The sequence below is a fragment of the Geotrypetes seraphini genome, chromosome 2 (genome assembly GCF_902459505.1).
Source record: "Geotrypetes seraphini chromosome 2, aGeoSer1.1, whole genome shotgun sequence".
NCBI classification, from domain to species: Eukaryota; Metazoa; Chordata; class Amphibia; order Gymnophiona; family Dermophiidae; genus Geotrypetes; species Geotrypetes seraphini.
Genome location: NC_047085.1, coordinates 402,391,932 through 402,408,043, shown reverse-complemented (window position 1 = coordinate 402,408,043; position 16,112 = coordinate 402,391,932). Strand labels below are relative to the sequence as shown.

Genomic DNA, 16,112 nt, shown 5'->3' with positions numbered 1-16,112 from the left:
GAGGTGGTAGGGAAGGAGGGAGAGATGCTGGATGAAAGGGTAGTTGAGAAAAGGTAGATCTGTGGATGGAGACGAAAAAAAGGAAAGATGCCAGACCTCCGGGGGAGGGAAGGGAAACGGAAGGGGAGTACTGAAATAGAAAATGGATGGTTAGCACGGAGAAAGAAGGAGACCCTGGCAAGCAAGTTATCAAAAGACAACCAGAGCCGGGGACCAACAAGATTTGAATAATAACCAGACAACAAAAGGTAGAAAAAATAATTTTATTTTCTGTTTTGTGATTACAATATGTCAGATTTGAAATGTGTATCCTGTCAGAGCTGGTGTTAGACCGCAAACGTGAGCTAGGATTTAACAGAGAGAGGAAAAGTCTTTTTTGTTTCTTTATTTTGTTTACACCACAGTTATCAGTGTGGTTAGGATAAGGCACAGGAGGTGAAGAGGCTATAAAATAAACCCACCAAGATGTTTGAAAAAAAAAAACCAAAAAACAAAACACTCAATTGGGCAGGAAAATTGAACTGAAAAATCGATTTAATATGCTGAATCGAATCAAAAATTTTTTTCCTGAATCGGGCAGCACTACTACTGCCTCCTACAGTTATTGGTACAACTGACCTAAATTGGTTACAAAACTTATGGAGAGTGATCAAACTTAGGTTTATAAAAATACTCAGACATATGAAACTCTGTAAGGAAGGCTGAAAAACCTCCCTTGGGTGAAGAGTTCACCATCCAGTCATTGTTATTTTATAAAAACTTTGATCAATGACTCCAAAGATAGTGCATTTACTCAGTTTCAAAAAAGTTTCACATAATCATTTAGCTGTATATTTGAAAGTCACTGTATGATATATATAATGCTGTTTACACTTAGCTTAAGTGGGATTTAGGGGGTCCCAACGTGGCCCCGTTTCGTTCCCTGCCTCGGGGGACCCGAATAAAGTTGTTCAAAACTGGTGCCTGGTTTGAATAAGTGTGCATTCGTGACAAGTTCCCAAGCAGCGAAGAGCTCTTCCAAAGCCTAGGTGATGCAGGAGTATGGAGAACCTCTCAAATTAACAAGTCTGTTCAGTACTAACTAAAGCAAATATATGAACCTTCAGCAATCAAATGTGGAAACAAACATGCCATAAGCATTAAAGAAGCTCAATTAGTACTCCTAATTACACCAGTAATAGACTACTCTTCATGGCCTTAAGGTCTGACTGGCATCCAAGTTACAGGCAGGAACAGGAGATAAATGACAGGGTGGGACCCCGAATGACACTCCTGTCTGCTAGAAAAGATATTAGCAAGGTAAGAACCTAATCTTTTTTTCTAGTGCAATAGGTGTGTCATTCTGGACAAGCGGGATGTACAAAAACTAGGGCGGGATGACTGTGTCGACATGTAGCACTGAAGACCCAAAGGCAAAGTAATTTCTTTCCACCACATCCACTCTGTAAAACTTAGCAAAGGTATGTAAAGTGGACCAAGTTGCTGCCCTACAAATCTCCACTGGGGAGATTGCCCTAGCTTCGGCCCATGACTAAGCTACCCTTCTGGTCAAATGCGCCTTAACTGAAATGGGGGACTGTTTCCCCACAAACAATGTATGCTGATAAATGGCCCTACAGATCCACCTGGAGATCATGGACTTGGAAGCTGGCACACCTTGCCTAGCTGAATTGATCAGCACAAAAAGTTGGTAAGAGAGACTAAATTCGTTGGTAACCTCAAGATATTGAAGAAGCACAATTCTCACATCCAGCTTCTTTAGAATCTGGTCCTGTTGCCTCGAACCTGTGGACTAGAATGCTGGTAACCTGACTTCCTGATTGACATGAAATGCCAAAACCATGTTCGGTAGGAAAGAAGGAACGGTACATAACGAGAATTCAGTGTCAGTGATTTTAAGGAAAGGTTACCTGCAGGAAAGAGTCTGGAGTTCCGAGACCGGTCTCACCGAAGTTATAGCCCCAGAAACAACATTATGAGCATTTTATCCATCAGAGACGCTTCCTTTAAAGACTCATAAGGAGCCTGGCTGAGGCCCCACAAAACCACATTAAGATCCCATAAAGGGAAAGGTGGTTTCACCAGAGGCCTGATATGTAGTGCACTCTTCAGAAATCTGTCTATGTCTGGATGAGATGCCAATGTAGATTTGTGGCCTCAAGCTCTGAAACAAGAGAGACCTGCCACTTGGACCCTAAGGGAAGCCACAGTAAACCCTCTATCAAGGCTGGCTTGGAGGAAAGCCAATATCATAGGAACCGGAGCTGAAAATTGTCAGCCCTAGCATTGCTAGCTATCAGCAGTTTTGGTTGCCATAACTAATGTCAGCAAAGGCATATGGGAAATTATATCAATCTGACTCTGGAATGTTGATGCAGAATTCTGGGCTCCTGCACAAAATTCACATACATTAAGCATCCAGCCAGACTGGATTGTTTATTAAGAAGATAGGCTGCTTGAATGGGACAAAGAAGCCAGAGACTAATCCCATCTACTATGCCTGCAAGTATCACACCCTCCTTATCAATTAAACTAACCACTGTTAGTTTACAAATTCTAAACAGAAAGATACTGGGCAATACAAGTTTCTATATTCAGAATAAGATTCCAAGCTATAAAAGCCTCCTCTCTGCAACACACATGGATCTATCTCTTTCTCTATCCCTTCTCTCTGTCTCGGAAACCGCCTAATTGTAATGCTTATGAATATTGCTTTTCTGTAAGCCTATTTCTATAATATATTCTTTATGCAATCACCTCTGGCTGTGTTTCTTATTTGATTCTACTCCTGGTGAATCTTCTGTGAGGGTATTGAATCCGGGACCTGGCGTTTGTAAAGGCCCCTCTCACGTAACCCCTATAACCTAATATTGCTACTTCAATCCTTACAAAAATGGCTCCACCTTTTCCTGGGTGCACCAATGTTGAAACCTTTCCCATGCTTTAGCACAAACTGAGACTGTTGTCAGCTTCTTAGATTTAAGGAGAACGGTAATGACCAGTTCTGAATACCTTTTGTATGCTACCACTTCGCATTCAATAGCTGTGCCATAAGAGCAAAGCAATCCGGATCTTCTAGGACCAGTGGACCCTGGGAAAGTAGGTCCAGCTGCACTTGTAGCCTGAGACTGGGGCCCGTCCAAAGACACGCCAGATCTGGAGCCACCAGAATGACCCTTCTCCAATGACTTGCAATCCTTTGCAAGATCCGGCCTATCATGGGCCATAGAGGAAACATGTATAACAGCACGCTTTGAGGCCAGACCTGCTCTTCCTGACTCAGACCTTTGTCTGCTTTCTTGTTCTTTGCTGTTTCCATATCGTAGAATACTGGCCAACCCCAGCAACAAACAATGGCTTGGAAGGCTGATGTCAACAGCATCCACTTGCCCGGATCCAAGGTCTATTTGCTGAGTAAATCAGCTTAGACATTGTCAACTCTTTCTACGTGTGTTGCTGAAAGTGCCTGAAGAAGACATTCTGCCCAGGTGAAGAGCAAGCAGGCTTCCAGACACAGATGGGCACCCTTGGTGCCCCCCGGACGACTGACAGAGGACACCACCATAGCATTGTCCGATAACTCGGACCGCCTGGCCTTTCGGAGTCTTCTGCAATTTCAATAAGGCCAGCCAAATAGCTCTGAGCTCCAGTCTGTTGATCAACCACTTTTTCTGGGTGGCCGACCACTGCCCTGAATCGGCCAATGATTGCAGTGAGCACTCTAGCCAAAAAGACTGGCATCCATCGTTACAACTACCCAGGAAGTTATGCGGAGAGGCATGTCTTTTGTGAGAGACTGAAGGCGGAGCCACCAGGCACTATTGGCCTGAGCCTCTGGCATCCAAGGCAGGGACTCCTGCAGAGAATCCGTCTGGGGAGACCAATGGGCTAGCAATGAATGCTAGAGAACACACATGTGAGCCTTCGCCCAGGGGACCGTATCTATTGTGGCCGCCATGGATCCTAGCATTTGGAGATATTGCCACACCAACAGATTACAGAAACATATTAGCTAGTAAGTTGATTTGATTTCTTATATACCGCTATACCGTGAGGTTCAAAGTGGTTTACAATGAAGATAGATTAAAGATACATTATAATAAAAATAAATAAAAATGGTACTTTGGATTTCCCTAGCTGTCCCGAAGGCTCACAATCTAGCTAAAGTACCTGAGGAAACAATAAATAAAAATAAAATAAATGAAATAAAGTAAATTCCAGTCAGACAATAGGATCTGATAAAGTTCATAAAGACGATATGTCAAGGAGCGAAAGTTCATTATCTGAGAGCATAGCTTCCATCTACATGCCTCTGGAAGATAAACCCAGCCATCTGCCATGTTGAACAAGATGCCCAGGTATTCCAGGGACTGTGTCAGCAACAATTATCTCTTCCGGTAATTCACAAACCAACCCAGAACCCCCAGGACTCGGGAGACTATCATTACCTGACTGGTGAAAGTGACTGAGGAACTGTTTCCTGCAATTTGGGGATGCGTTTTGGAAAGTTGCCTGCTGGTGATTTTTGGAGCCGACCCCCATGCAGGCACCTGCGGGGACGTCACGACCATGTCACCAGGGTTCTTCCTTTTCCTCCGAAGAGACGCTGCGGCAGCGGCACAGCCTTGGAGCCACGTGGAGTGATTGGATTAGTTAGGTATATAATTGCTTATTTTTCTTTTTTCCACTTTGAGACTTGAATATTAGCTTTATTTGGATAATGGGAAAGAGAAAAGCGAAACTTAAGAGCTCAACTCCAGTGTTAATGGGCCTGATTGACCGCCATTTATAACCTCTTAGCGTATATCCTATGATAACTAATGCAGCATCAACATCCGGGGCATCTCTCAATCCCTTAGACAGAACTCCCCCACTCCCTCCGGTGACTTCTTCTGAGGCCAACCTATCAGGTAGGCCTACTGAGTCTCTAGTAGAATCTCAGCAGGGTTCAACATCAACTCTGAGTTTTGGAGTGATGCCTAAAGCCATCTATTTTCAAGAGGAGGCCTTAACCCCTACATGAGATTCAAGAGACTTCTCAAGAAATATCCCTTCAAAACCTCTGGTTGATTAATACTTGTGTAGAGGGATTGTTAAAGAAAGTAGCTACTCAGAATCTAAATTTTTCTCAGGAAGTAATTCAGAAGCTGGAAAATAATGATACAAATGTGAAGATTTGGGATAAACGTCTTGCAGCAACTGAATTTCAGGTATTATCTCTGCAAACATTTTCAACATCAGTTGTAAAAGATTCCCAAATAGTACATTCTAAGTTTGAAATGTTTGAAAACTTATTGAGAGTAAAAAATCCACGTTTAGTAAACTTCCCAAGGACTGATTTACTATTACCTGAAATTTTGCTTAGGAAATACTTTAAGGACATCCTTGGTTTACTTAATGCAGATTTATTACCTATTTCAACATGTTATAATGTTCCACAAAAAAAGAAAATTTCTTCTGAATTAAGATTAGAAGAACCTGCCCCCCACAGAATTTGACCTTACGGACAAGACACTATTCTGACTAGAGCCACATTACTTGTAAAATGTTTAAATGAATCTGACAAAACGCTGATTTTAAAACCCTGTTTTCAAAATAAAAATAAAAAGTTCTGTGGGGACAATATTCTGTTTTTTCCGGATGTTGCTAAGGCAACCCAGTTTAAAAGAAAGACATTTCTGACATTGAAACCTCGAGTCTTGGCAATTGAAGCATCTTTTTACTTAAAGTTTCAATGTAAATGCTTAATTAAATATCAGGATAAAGATTATGGGCTCCTTTTACTAAGCTGTGATAGCGGTTTTAGCACGTGCTGAATTGCCATGCGCGCTAGACCTTAACGCCAGCATTGACTGGCATTAGTTCTAGCCACATAGCGCGGGTTTAGCACACGCTAAAATCCTGCGTGTGCTAAAAACGCTATTGCAGCTTAGTAAAAGGAGCTCTATATTTTTTGGGGACCCCTTACAATTAGAGCAATTTTCATTAGTTCAAGAAACTCATATGACATAACTGATAATTACTGCCTTTTTGGAGTTAATTAAATGACACTAGTATGATTTGAGAATTTAAAAACTTTTCTAAGTATTACTTAATTGGACTTTATTTACTATTTGGAATCTCTTATTTGCAATTGTAATTTCTTTGGGTTTAAAATGATAATCTCCCTAAATGTGGGCTTGATGGAAATTCATGTTGTTTAAATATTTCTATAGCTATATTTTTTTGTTGTTGTTGGAAGAATCCATTCTTATATTCTGTATAGAGAATTTTTTGACAATTACAATAAAAAAAGAACCCCCCAGGATGCAGAGGACCTGAGCTACCATATGCTGCCCTTCGGCGAATGAGGGAGATCCAACAAGGATGCATCTTGGATAGGCTCATAATGAGTCTGACTGAAGCTGCTGCAGATAACATCCATTCTCCTGGATCTAAGGTCTGTCTGCTCAGGAAACCAGCCTGGACATTGTCCACTCCTGTTACATGCACCTGTAGGTGGAGCTCTGAGCTCAGCTGTGCCCTCTTGGTGCCTCCTTTTATTTATATATTTATTCAATTTTCTATACCGTTTTCCCAGGGAAGCTCAGAACAGTTTACATGAATTTATTCAGGTACTCAAGCATTTTTCCCTGTCTGTCCTGGCGGGCTCACAATCTATCTAATGTACCTGGAGCAATGGGGGGAGGAATTAAGTGACTTGCCCAGGGTCATAAGGAGCAGCATGGGTTTGAATCCACAACCTCAGGGTGCTGAATCTGTAGCTTTAACCACTGCACCACACTCTCCCCTTGACGACTGACATTTGCCACCACTGTAGCATTGTCCGAAAAGACTTGGACCGCCTGTCCTTCCAGACTCTTCTCCAGTTTTTGTAACATCAACTGAATGGCCCAAAGATCCAGTCTGTTGAGGGTCCATTTTCTCTGGGAGGCCTGCCACATCCCTGGACTGGGCATTTGTTGCCATGACCACCCCAAGCCAAACAGATTGGCATCCTTTGTGAGAATCACCCACAAAGTCATTCTAAGGGGCATGTCCCATAAGAACCGTGGACGGAGCCACCAACTCATACTGCAGCAGGATTCCGGAGTCCACAAGAGAGTCATTTGAAGAGAGTCCTTTTGTGGGGGCCACAAAGACAGTAGTGCATTCTAGAGAGGTCACATGTGAGCCTCACCCAAGGGACCACGTCTGAGTAGGAGCTGAGAGAGGATCTGCTAACGGGAAGAAAAACTCCACTGGATTATCTTACCTGTTAGCATTCAAACTTGGAAAAAGGTAAAACTCAGGCTTCAGAAGGTTATTTCATTGTCCTTCTCTATTTAGTTCAGTAATCTGCTTTTTCAGCAAAGTCAGTTTAGGCAATAATGTAGCCTTTAGAGTCTCTGTAAGGATTTATTTATAAAAAGTGTTTTAGTCTAGATTAGTATTTTAGGTTGTATTTCAGAACATTAGATCAGATTAGGGCACAGAAAGCAGTTGAGGAAAGTCTTGTTTAGTGTTTAACATTAGTTTAAAATACAGCTAGAAAAAAGTAGCCCTATAGAACGTATTTCTTTACTTATAATCTTAATTTGTCAATTATTCTAAGTAACATACATAGCATAAGAAACAATTTCTCTACCGCATAGCCGGTAAGTTCTATGCGGTTAACAAAAGAGGAAAAAAAAAACATACCAAATAAAACAGAAATCGATTATTTGGTAAATAAATATGTCATCAATTGCTTTCTGAAATGGCAATACAACATCAAACTTAACATCAGAGGTTTCAAATCCCTATCCGAAAGGGCCGCCTGGTAAGAGAAGAGACGCTTATGATATTTTTTATAGCAACAATCCTTTACTGATGGAAAGTTAAAAAGACCATGGGAGCTTCACAAATGTTTGGATTGTACAATGAAAAATGAATCAATTAGGTAGTTAGGTGTCAGACCAAATAAAACTTTAAAGCAGAGACAGCCAAATTTAAATTTGACTCAGGACTCAACAGGCAACCAGTGAAGTTCCCGATTGAAAGGGGCCATATGGTCAATCTTCCTCAAACCATAAATCAAGCGGATTACAGCTTTCTGGACTATTCGCAGCCTAGATAAATTATTTTGTGTACCTGCCAAATACACTATGTTGCAATAGTCCAGTTGGCTCAACACTAAAGATTGGATCAATAATTTAAATGATGCAACATCAAAGTAGGATCTTATACTTTGTAGCTTCCATAATATGTAGCAGACCCTCCGCACTAATACATATACTTGGTTTTGCGTAGTTAAATTCTGATCTAAGATGACACCCAGGATTTTAATGGTGCATTGTATTGGATATGTAACATTATTTAATAACAAAGATGTTTCAATAGGAGTTTCACCTAAGAATCAGACACTAAATAAGTATACAATATAATCTTTAAGGGCTCCTTTTACTAAGGTGCACTAGCGTTTTTAGCGCATGCTAAAGGTTAGTGCGCGCTAACCACGCGATAAACAAAAAATACTAACGTAAGCTCTATGGAGGTGTTAGCGTTTAGCACATGCGGTATTATAGCACATGCTAAAACTGCTAGCACACCTTAGTAAAGGAGCCCTAAGACTCTGTAACACTAAATAAAAAATATAATATAATCCTAAGGCTCTCTATACTAGTCTAATATATTCCTAGTAGCTTAATAAGATTTAATTAATTAGGTCAATAATAAGATGCAGACAGTTTGTTTAGAATAATTTAAATTACCCAAACATTAAATGGTTAAATATTACATCAAGGAGTACTAGGGAGGTAAAATTCCTAGACATCATAAATGACTGTTTCTTGGAGCAATTGGTCCAGGGACAAGGGAAGCTATTTTAGATTTTGTCCTTAGTGGTATGCAAGGCACAGTACAGGAGGTAACTGTGTTGGGTACGCTAGGAAACAGTGATCATAACTTGATCAAATTTGCGCTGAAACCAGGAGTGACGTCGCAAAAGAAATCTACTGTAGAGGCACTTAATTTTCAAAAAGGCAACTATGATAAAATGAGGAAAATGTTAAAAAGAAGCTAAAAGGATCAGTTGCAAAGGTTAGGACTCTAAACCAGGCGCAGATGTTATTTAAAAATACCATCGTGGAAGTTCAGACCAGATGTATTCACAAAAGTGGAAAGAAATAGAAATGAGAGCCGGTATGGTTAAAAGTGGAAGTAAAAGAGGCTATTAGAGCTAAAAATACGATTGATTCATGAACATCGGCGGGTGCTACAGATCCATGCCTGTTTTGAGAATCATCCCATTTGTGCTTTTCATTATGGAAAAACTACTGGGAAATATCTTACCTATAGAATAATTGATTATGAAGATCATTTGACAACCAGTTTGGGCCACTTTATAGTACATTACATTCTTAGTTTCTTTTATTCCGCCAATACCTTTGCGGTTCTAGGCAGATTACAAAACAAAGAGATTCTGGTAATTTCCAGAAGATTACAGGTAAGCTATTGGTTGTAAAATTTGGAGGCTGATGATGGAAGTGAGGATATTGGTTGTATCAGGTGTCAATGTTCTGTCAGTGTTGTAAGTTGTCCCTAACGGGATCATATCAGACAGACTCTTCTCAATGCAGTGAACTTTTGTGTCCCCTTTTTATACCACTTGCAATTCTAGTAATGTCATTTATTGGATCATCTGTCCCTATAGTTTATGTGGGATGTACTTCTAGACCTATTTAATTGTGACTCAACTGAGCACAAATCAAGAATTATGAATGGAGTGCTAACAGCCCCACTAGCTCAGCATTGGTTGCATTGTTCTCACACTTGGAAATGGAGAATTACTGACAGCATTCAACTAGAGTGGGAGGAAGCATTGAATATTGGTTAAACTACAAAGAACAAGGGATCCCAAAGGTCTAAATATGGAGACTGATTGGAGAAGTTTATAACTGATCCAGGCTGTGTTTTGAGTTTCACAGTTGCTTTTCCCTGATACTATGAACTATGGGACATTTTAGTGAACTTTTCAGCATCGGAGGAGCAGCTAGTGCCATTGTTTGCCTTTTACTTGTGAGAGAGCTTTGTAAGAGCATATAGACAATATGATAAGTACTCCTGGTTTGCCTCCTATCTCTCCCAACACACCTTTAGTATATATAAACCTCTGCTACTCTGCCAGTGGTTCTGTCTTAGGACCTCGTCTCTCTCTACACCTGTTCCCTTGGTGCTCTGATTTTCTCCCATGGCTTCCAGTCAAATGCTAATGACTTGCAGATCTACCTGTTTACACCTGAAACTTCACCTAAAGTCCAAGAAAAAGTCTCTTGCCTGTTTGGCTGACAATGCTGTCTGGATGTCCTGCCGTCATCTAAAACTAAATATGTCCAAGACTGAGCTGCTCCTCTTTCTTCCTAACCCTCTAAACATCTATGCCGTCCTTCAGTGGCTCCCCATGTCTTTCTCAACAACAGACTATGAACTTTTCCTCCAGGAAATTTTCTAACCTTTCTTAAAACCAGCTATGCTATCCGTTCTTACCACAACCTCTGGCAATGTGTTCCAGAGCTTATTCTCTGAGTGAAAAAAATTTATCCTATTGGTTTTAAAAGTATTTCCCTGTAACTTCATCAAATGTCCCTTAGTCTCTGTAATTTTTGTCAGAGTGAAAAAAATCGATCCACTTGTACCCGTTCTCCACTTAGGATTTCAATCATATCTCCCCTCAGCTGTCTCTTTTCCAAGCTGAAGAGCCCTAACCTTTATAGTCTTTCCTCATACAAGAAGAGTTCCCATCCCCTTTATCAACTTGGTCGCTGTTATTTGAACCTTTTCTAGCATCACTATATCTTTTTTGAGATAAGGAGACCAGAATTGAATGCAATACTCCAGATGAGGTCATATCATGGAGCAATACAGGGGCATTGTAACATTGTTAGTCTTGTTAACCATCCCTTTTTTAATAATTCCCAGCATCCTGTTTGCTTTTTTGGCTGGCACCGCACATTGGACGGAAGGTTTCATCTTCAATGACACCCAGATCCTTTTCTTGGGCGCTAACCCCCAAGGGGGACCCTAGCATAATGTAATATTTTTATGGTTTTTGCATAGGCCTTCTCGAGGGCAGCAGAATATATAAACAAAGTTCCACTGCACATTGTCACTTATGTTGCCTTTATAAAATAGTTACTGTATAAAATTGGCGTGTTTTTGGAAATTCTTATAACCAGCCTATTATACAATTACTGCTTTAGAAAATATATGTAAAGGTTATATAGTACTTGATATAATCTCAAAATTTAATAAAAGTATGCTAACAGTGAGGAATAATCTATAAAGCTCAACAATCAATTAAAATACTATGGATAATTCTAAAATAAGTGAAAAAGAGGACAGATGAAGCAGAGCATATTATAATTATTACTGCCTTGCACTGGAGAACCAAAGTTTTATTTTTATAGGATTCACATTACCACCACTTACCAGTGTCTGAAATGTACGCTTGCAGTTGCACCATTTCATCAGAGTTGACATTTGAAAGGTCATCTAAAGACTGAAAAATATATTTAAGTCAGACATAAAATTGTATAGTAATGGTCGTTTCTATTAGAGTACCTCACAAAGCAACAGTGCTATCTAAACAGTAACAGAATCAGCTTGGTTTTTGTTCGTTCTTCTGTGTTTTTTAATGCTAACATATTATTCATTAGAAAACAATGCCCAACAAGAGTGAAACTGCCTTCAGAACTGGGAATATAAAACTGACATGGCCAGTGTTTCGGCTCTTGCCTGCCTCAGGGGTCTTTTCTCTTTTCAAATTTTTTGAGAGCAGAACACCAGGCATGTAGTGAGGAGAGCACACGTCGCTACTAGTTCCAGAAAAAGTCTTACTGCATTTGGGACAAATCATTATGAAAAGAGAAAAAACCTCTGAGGCAAGCAAGAGCCGAAACGGTCTTATATTTTGAAATAAAGTATTTTTCGGCCCAGTTCTGAAGGCAGTTTCACTCTTGTTGGGTGTTGTTGTTTTCTGCTGTATATTTGGGCTCCCTTTCTTTATATGCAACATATTATTCATAACATATTTATATTCCTTTGAAATAAAAGTCCATACCTTTTATGGACATGACTTTGGTTTCAACAATTATTCCTGAGGACACACTTTATAATTTATACAGATCAATGTTATTTGAAGGACAATACACAGTGGCAACACAGCTTAATACCAATAACTACAGCAGTGTGAAAAATATGTTAGACAAGCTTGGGATATTTTAGTAAATGCCTGTTTTGATTTACAAAACACTTATTACATCACATTAGTGATTTCTATTTTGCCATTACCTTGCGGTTTAAGGCAGATTACAAAATGAGTTATCTGACCATTTCCAGAGGAATTGAAGAGTAGAGCGGGTTGCTTCAGAGAATTGGGATGAGTCTTGCAGTGCTAGTTTGTCTTCAAGGATTTCTTGAATAGCATGGTTTTTATTTCTTTTCTGAATGATTTGTAGTCTGGGGTCGTTATCAGTAAATTGGAGAGTTGGTAGTCTAGTTTTGCTGCTTGTGTGGCTAGAAGGCCATCGTACAATTTTTTTCATTTGATGTCTCTGATTGGTGATGCGTGAACTGTTTGTAGGTTCTCCTATGTCTGGTTGAGGTAGTTTGGATTAGGCGGTTGTTTACATAGACTGGGCTGTCTCCGTTTATGGTTTTAAATAGTAGGCAGTAGAATTTGAATAGTATTCTTGCTTGTAATGGGAGCCAGTGCGAGTCGATGTATGCCGCTGTGATGTGGTCGTGTTTCCTCAGTGAATAGATAAGTCTTAGTGCTGTGTTTTGAACTGTTGGCAGTTGTTTTATCATGGTTGCACGGCAGGGAAGATGGAATATGTTGCAGTAGTCTAGAAGACCTAGGACTAGAAACTGGACCAAGAGCTGGAATTGTGTTCTGTCAAAGAATTTTTGAACTTACCTTAAGTTTCTCATGACCGCAAATGATTTTTGTATTGTTTTGTTGATTTGTGGTTGCATGGTACAGCATCTGTCTATCGCAGGGGTAGGGAACTCTGGTCCTCGAAAGCCGTATTCCAGTCGGGTTTTCAGGATTTTCCCAATTAATATGCATGAGATCTATTTGCATGCACTGCTTTCAATCCATATTCATTGGGGAAATCCTGAAAACCCGACTGGAATACGGCTCTCGAAGACCGGAGTTCCCTACCCCTGATCTATTGTCATTCCTAGAAGTTTTAGAGTGGGCTGTATGGGATATGTGATTGAGTTTATTACTAGATTTGTTATGGTTGGGGTTTTATTATTTTTTGAGGAGAATGAATTTTGTCTTGTCTGGGTTCAGTTTCAGTTTGTGATTTTTCATCCATGTTGCTACTGTTTCAAGTGTCCTGTGTAGTGTGTCTGTCATGGAGGACGTTGGTTGGTCAAAAGGAAGGAGAATGGTGATGTCGTCTGCATAGCTATAGGAGGTTAAGCCTAATTTGTCTAGGCAGGTGCCAAGGGATGCAATGTAGAGATTGAAGAGAGTTGGGGATATTGGAGATCCTTGGGGTACGCCGCAGAGGTTGGACCATGGTTCTGATTTTTCTTCGTTCAACTTTACTCTGTAAGTTCTGGATTGTAGGAATCCTTGAAACCATATGTGTACCTTATCTGTGATTCCTATTGTATCTAGTATTTGTAGTAGGATGTTATGGTCCACCAGGTCAAATGCTGCCGTGAGATCCAGAAGTATAATCAGCATTTTTCTACCTGTGCTGTCTGGCTGTGTCTAGTAGTGTCTCTGTGCTGTAATTGGTTCTGAAACCAGACTGTGTAGGGTGGAGTATATTGTGGTCTTCTAGGTAGATGGTGAGGAGTTTGGCTACTAGGCCTTCCATTAAGTACATAAGTACATAAGTAGTCGCCTCCGCCGGGGCAGACCAGAGGTCCATCCAGCCCAGCGGTCCGCTCACGCGGCGGCCCACCAGGCATATTGCCTGGTCAGCGGTCCCTGACTAATTTTATTGCCTTCCTCTACAGTTATCTCTAAACCTTCCACTGCTCTTATCTGTACCCCTCAATCCCTTTGTCTTCCAGGAACCTATCCAGGTCATCCTTGAAACCCTGTACTGTGCTATTTCTTATCACGGCCTCCGGAAGGGTGTTCCATGTGTCCACCACCCTCTGTGTGAAAAAGTACTTCCTTGCGTTTGTTTTAAACCTGTCCCCCTTCAATTTCATTGAGTGACCCCTTGTTCTTGTGGTTTCTTTCAAATTGAAAAATCTGTCTTTGTCAACCTTTTCGATGCCCCTCAGGATCTTGAAGGTCTCTATCATATCTCCTCTGAGTCTCCGCTTTTCCAGGGAGAACAGCCCCAGCTTCTTCAGTCTGTCAGTGTATGTAAGGTTTTCCATACCCTTAATCAGTTTAGTTGCTCTTCTCTGGACTCCCTCAAGCATTGCCATGTCCTTTTTGAGGTACGGTGACCAGTACTGTACACAGTATTCCAGATGCGGGCGCACCATAGCCCGGTACAGTGGCAGGATGACTTCCTTCGTTCTGGTCGAGATACCCTTCTTAATGATACCTAACATTTGGTTTGCTTTCCTCGAGGCTGTGGCGCATTGTGCCGACGCCTTCAATGTCGTGTCTACCATCACTCCCAAGTCTCTTTCCAGATTACTGACCCCTAGCATTGATCCCCCCATTTTGTAAGTGAACATCGGGTTCCTTCTCCCTATATGCATGACCTTGCATTTCCCTACATTGAAGCTCATTTGCCACTTTTTCGCCCATTCTTCCAATGTCGTAAGATCCCTTTGGAGATTCTCGCAGTCAACCGTGGTTTCAACCTTGCTGAATAGTTTGGTGTCATCTGCAAATTTGATGACCTCGCATTTTGTTCCCGCCTCCAGGTCGTCAATGAATATGTTAAACAGGAGCGGTCCCAGCACCGATCCTTGAGGAACCCCGCTCGTGACCCCTTGCCAGTCCGAGTAATGGCCCTTTACACCAACCCTCTGCTTCCTGTCTGCCAGCCAGTTTTTGATCCATCGGTGGACCTCCCCGTGCACCCCATGGTTCCATAGCTTCCTGAGCAACCGCTCATGTGGTACCTTATCGAAGGCTTTCTGGAAGTCTAGGTAAATTATGTCTATGGGTTCTCCTTTGTCCACCTGGTTGTTTACCCCCTCAAAGAAGTACAACAAGTTTGTGAGGCACGACCTACCCTTGCAGAACCCATGCTGGCTCGACCTTAGCTGTCCATTTTTTTCGATATGGTCACAGATGCTGTCCTTAATCAGTGCCTCCATCATCTTTCCCGGGACCGATGTGAGGCTTACCGGCCTATAGTTTCCCGGGTCGCCCCTCGAACCCTTCTTGAAGATGGGCGTGACATTAGCTATTTTCCAGTCCTCCGGGATCTCTCCAGTTTTTAGAGATAGGTTGCATATTTGCTGAAGTGCCTCTGCTATTTCATTCCTTAATTCCTTGAGCACCCTTGGGTGAATGCTATCCGGACCTGGCGACTTGTCGCTCTTTAGCTTGTCTATCTGCCTGAGGACATCCTCCTGGCTCACCTCTAATTTGACCAGCTTGTTATCTTGATCTCCATTTTCTATTTCCTCTGGTTCCGGAATGTTGGATGTGTCCTCCCTCGTGAAGACCGACGTAAAGAAGTCATTTAACTTGTCAGCTATTTCTTTTTCCTCCCTCACTACTCCCTTTCTATCCCCATCATCCAAGGGCCCCACTTCTTCCCTCGCTGGTTGCTTCCCCTTTACGTACCTGAAGAATGATTTGAAATTTTTTGCCTCTCCCGCTAGTCTCTCTTCATATTCCCTCTTTGCTCTCCTAACCACTCGGTGGCATTCCTTCTGGCTTTCCTTGTGTTCCTTTTGGTTGGCCTGCGTTTGATCCTGTTTCCATTTTTTGAACGATGCTTTCTTGTTACTGATCGCCTTTTTTACAGCTGCCGTTATCCATGCTGGGTTCTTTATTCGATTTTTCTTGCACTCTTTTCTGAACCTGGGGACGTACAGGTTCTGTGCTTCGTGCACCGTACGCTTGAGCAGGGTCCAGGCGCTTTCTACGGACTCTACCTTCCTTGTGCTGCCGTTGAGTTTCTTCCCCACCATTTTCCTCATTG

General features: G+C 41.4%; 1 protein-coding gene across 3 annotated transcripts in view; it reads right to left on the bottom strand.

The window, feature by feature from the left end:
- SNX13 (sorting nexin 13) overlaps nt 1–16,112 on the bottom strand; it is a 308,184-nt gene that overhangs the window by 82,208 nt on the left and 209,864 nt on the right. For all 3 annotated transcript variants that reach the window (XM_033930947.1, XM_033930946.1, XM_033930948.1), the window contains one exon: nt 11,449–11,518. In XM_033930947.1, coding sequence (XP_033786838.1) covers nt 11,449–11,518 — 70 coding nt within the window. The remainder of the gene's footprint in view (nt 1–11,448; nt 11,519–16,112) is intronic.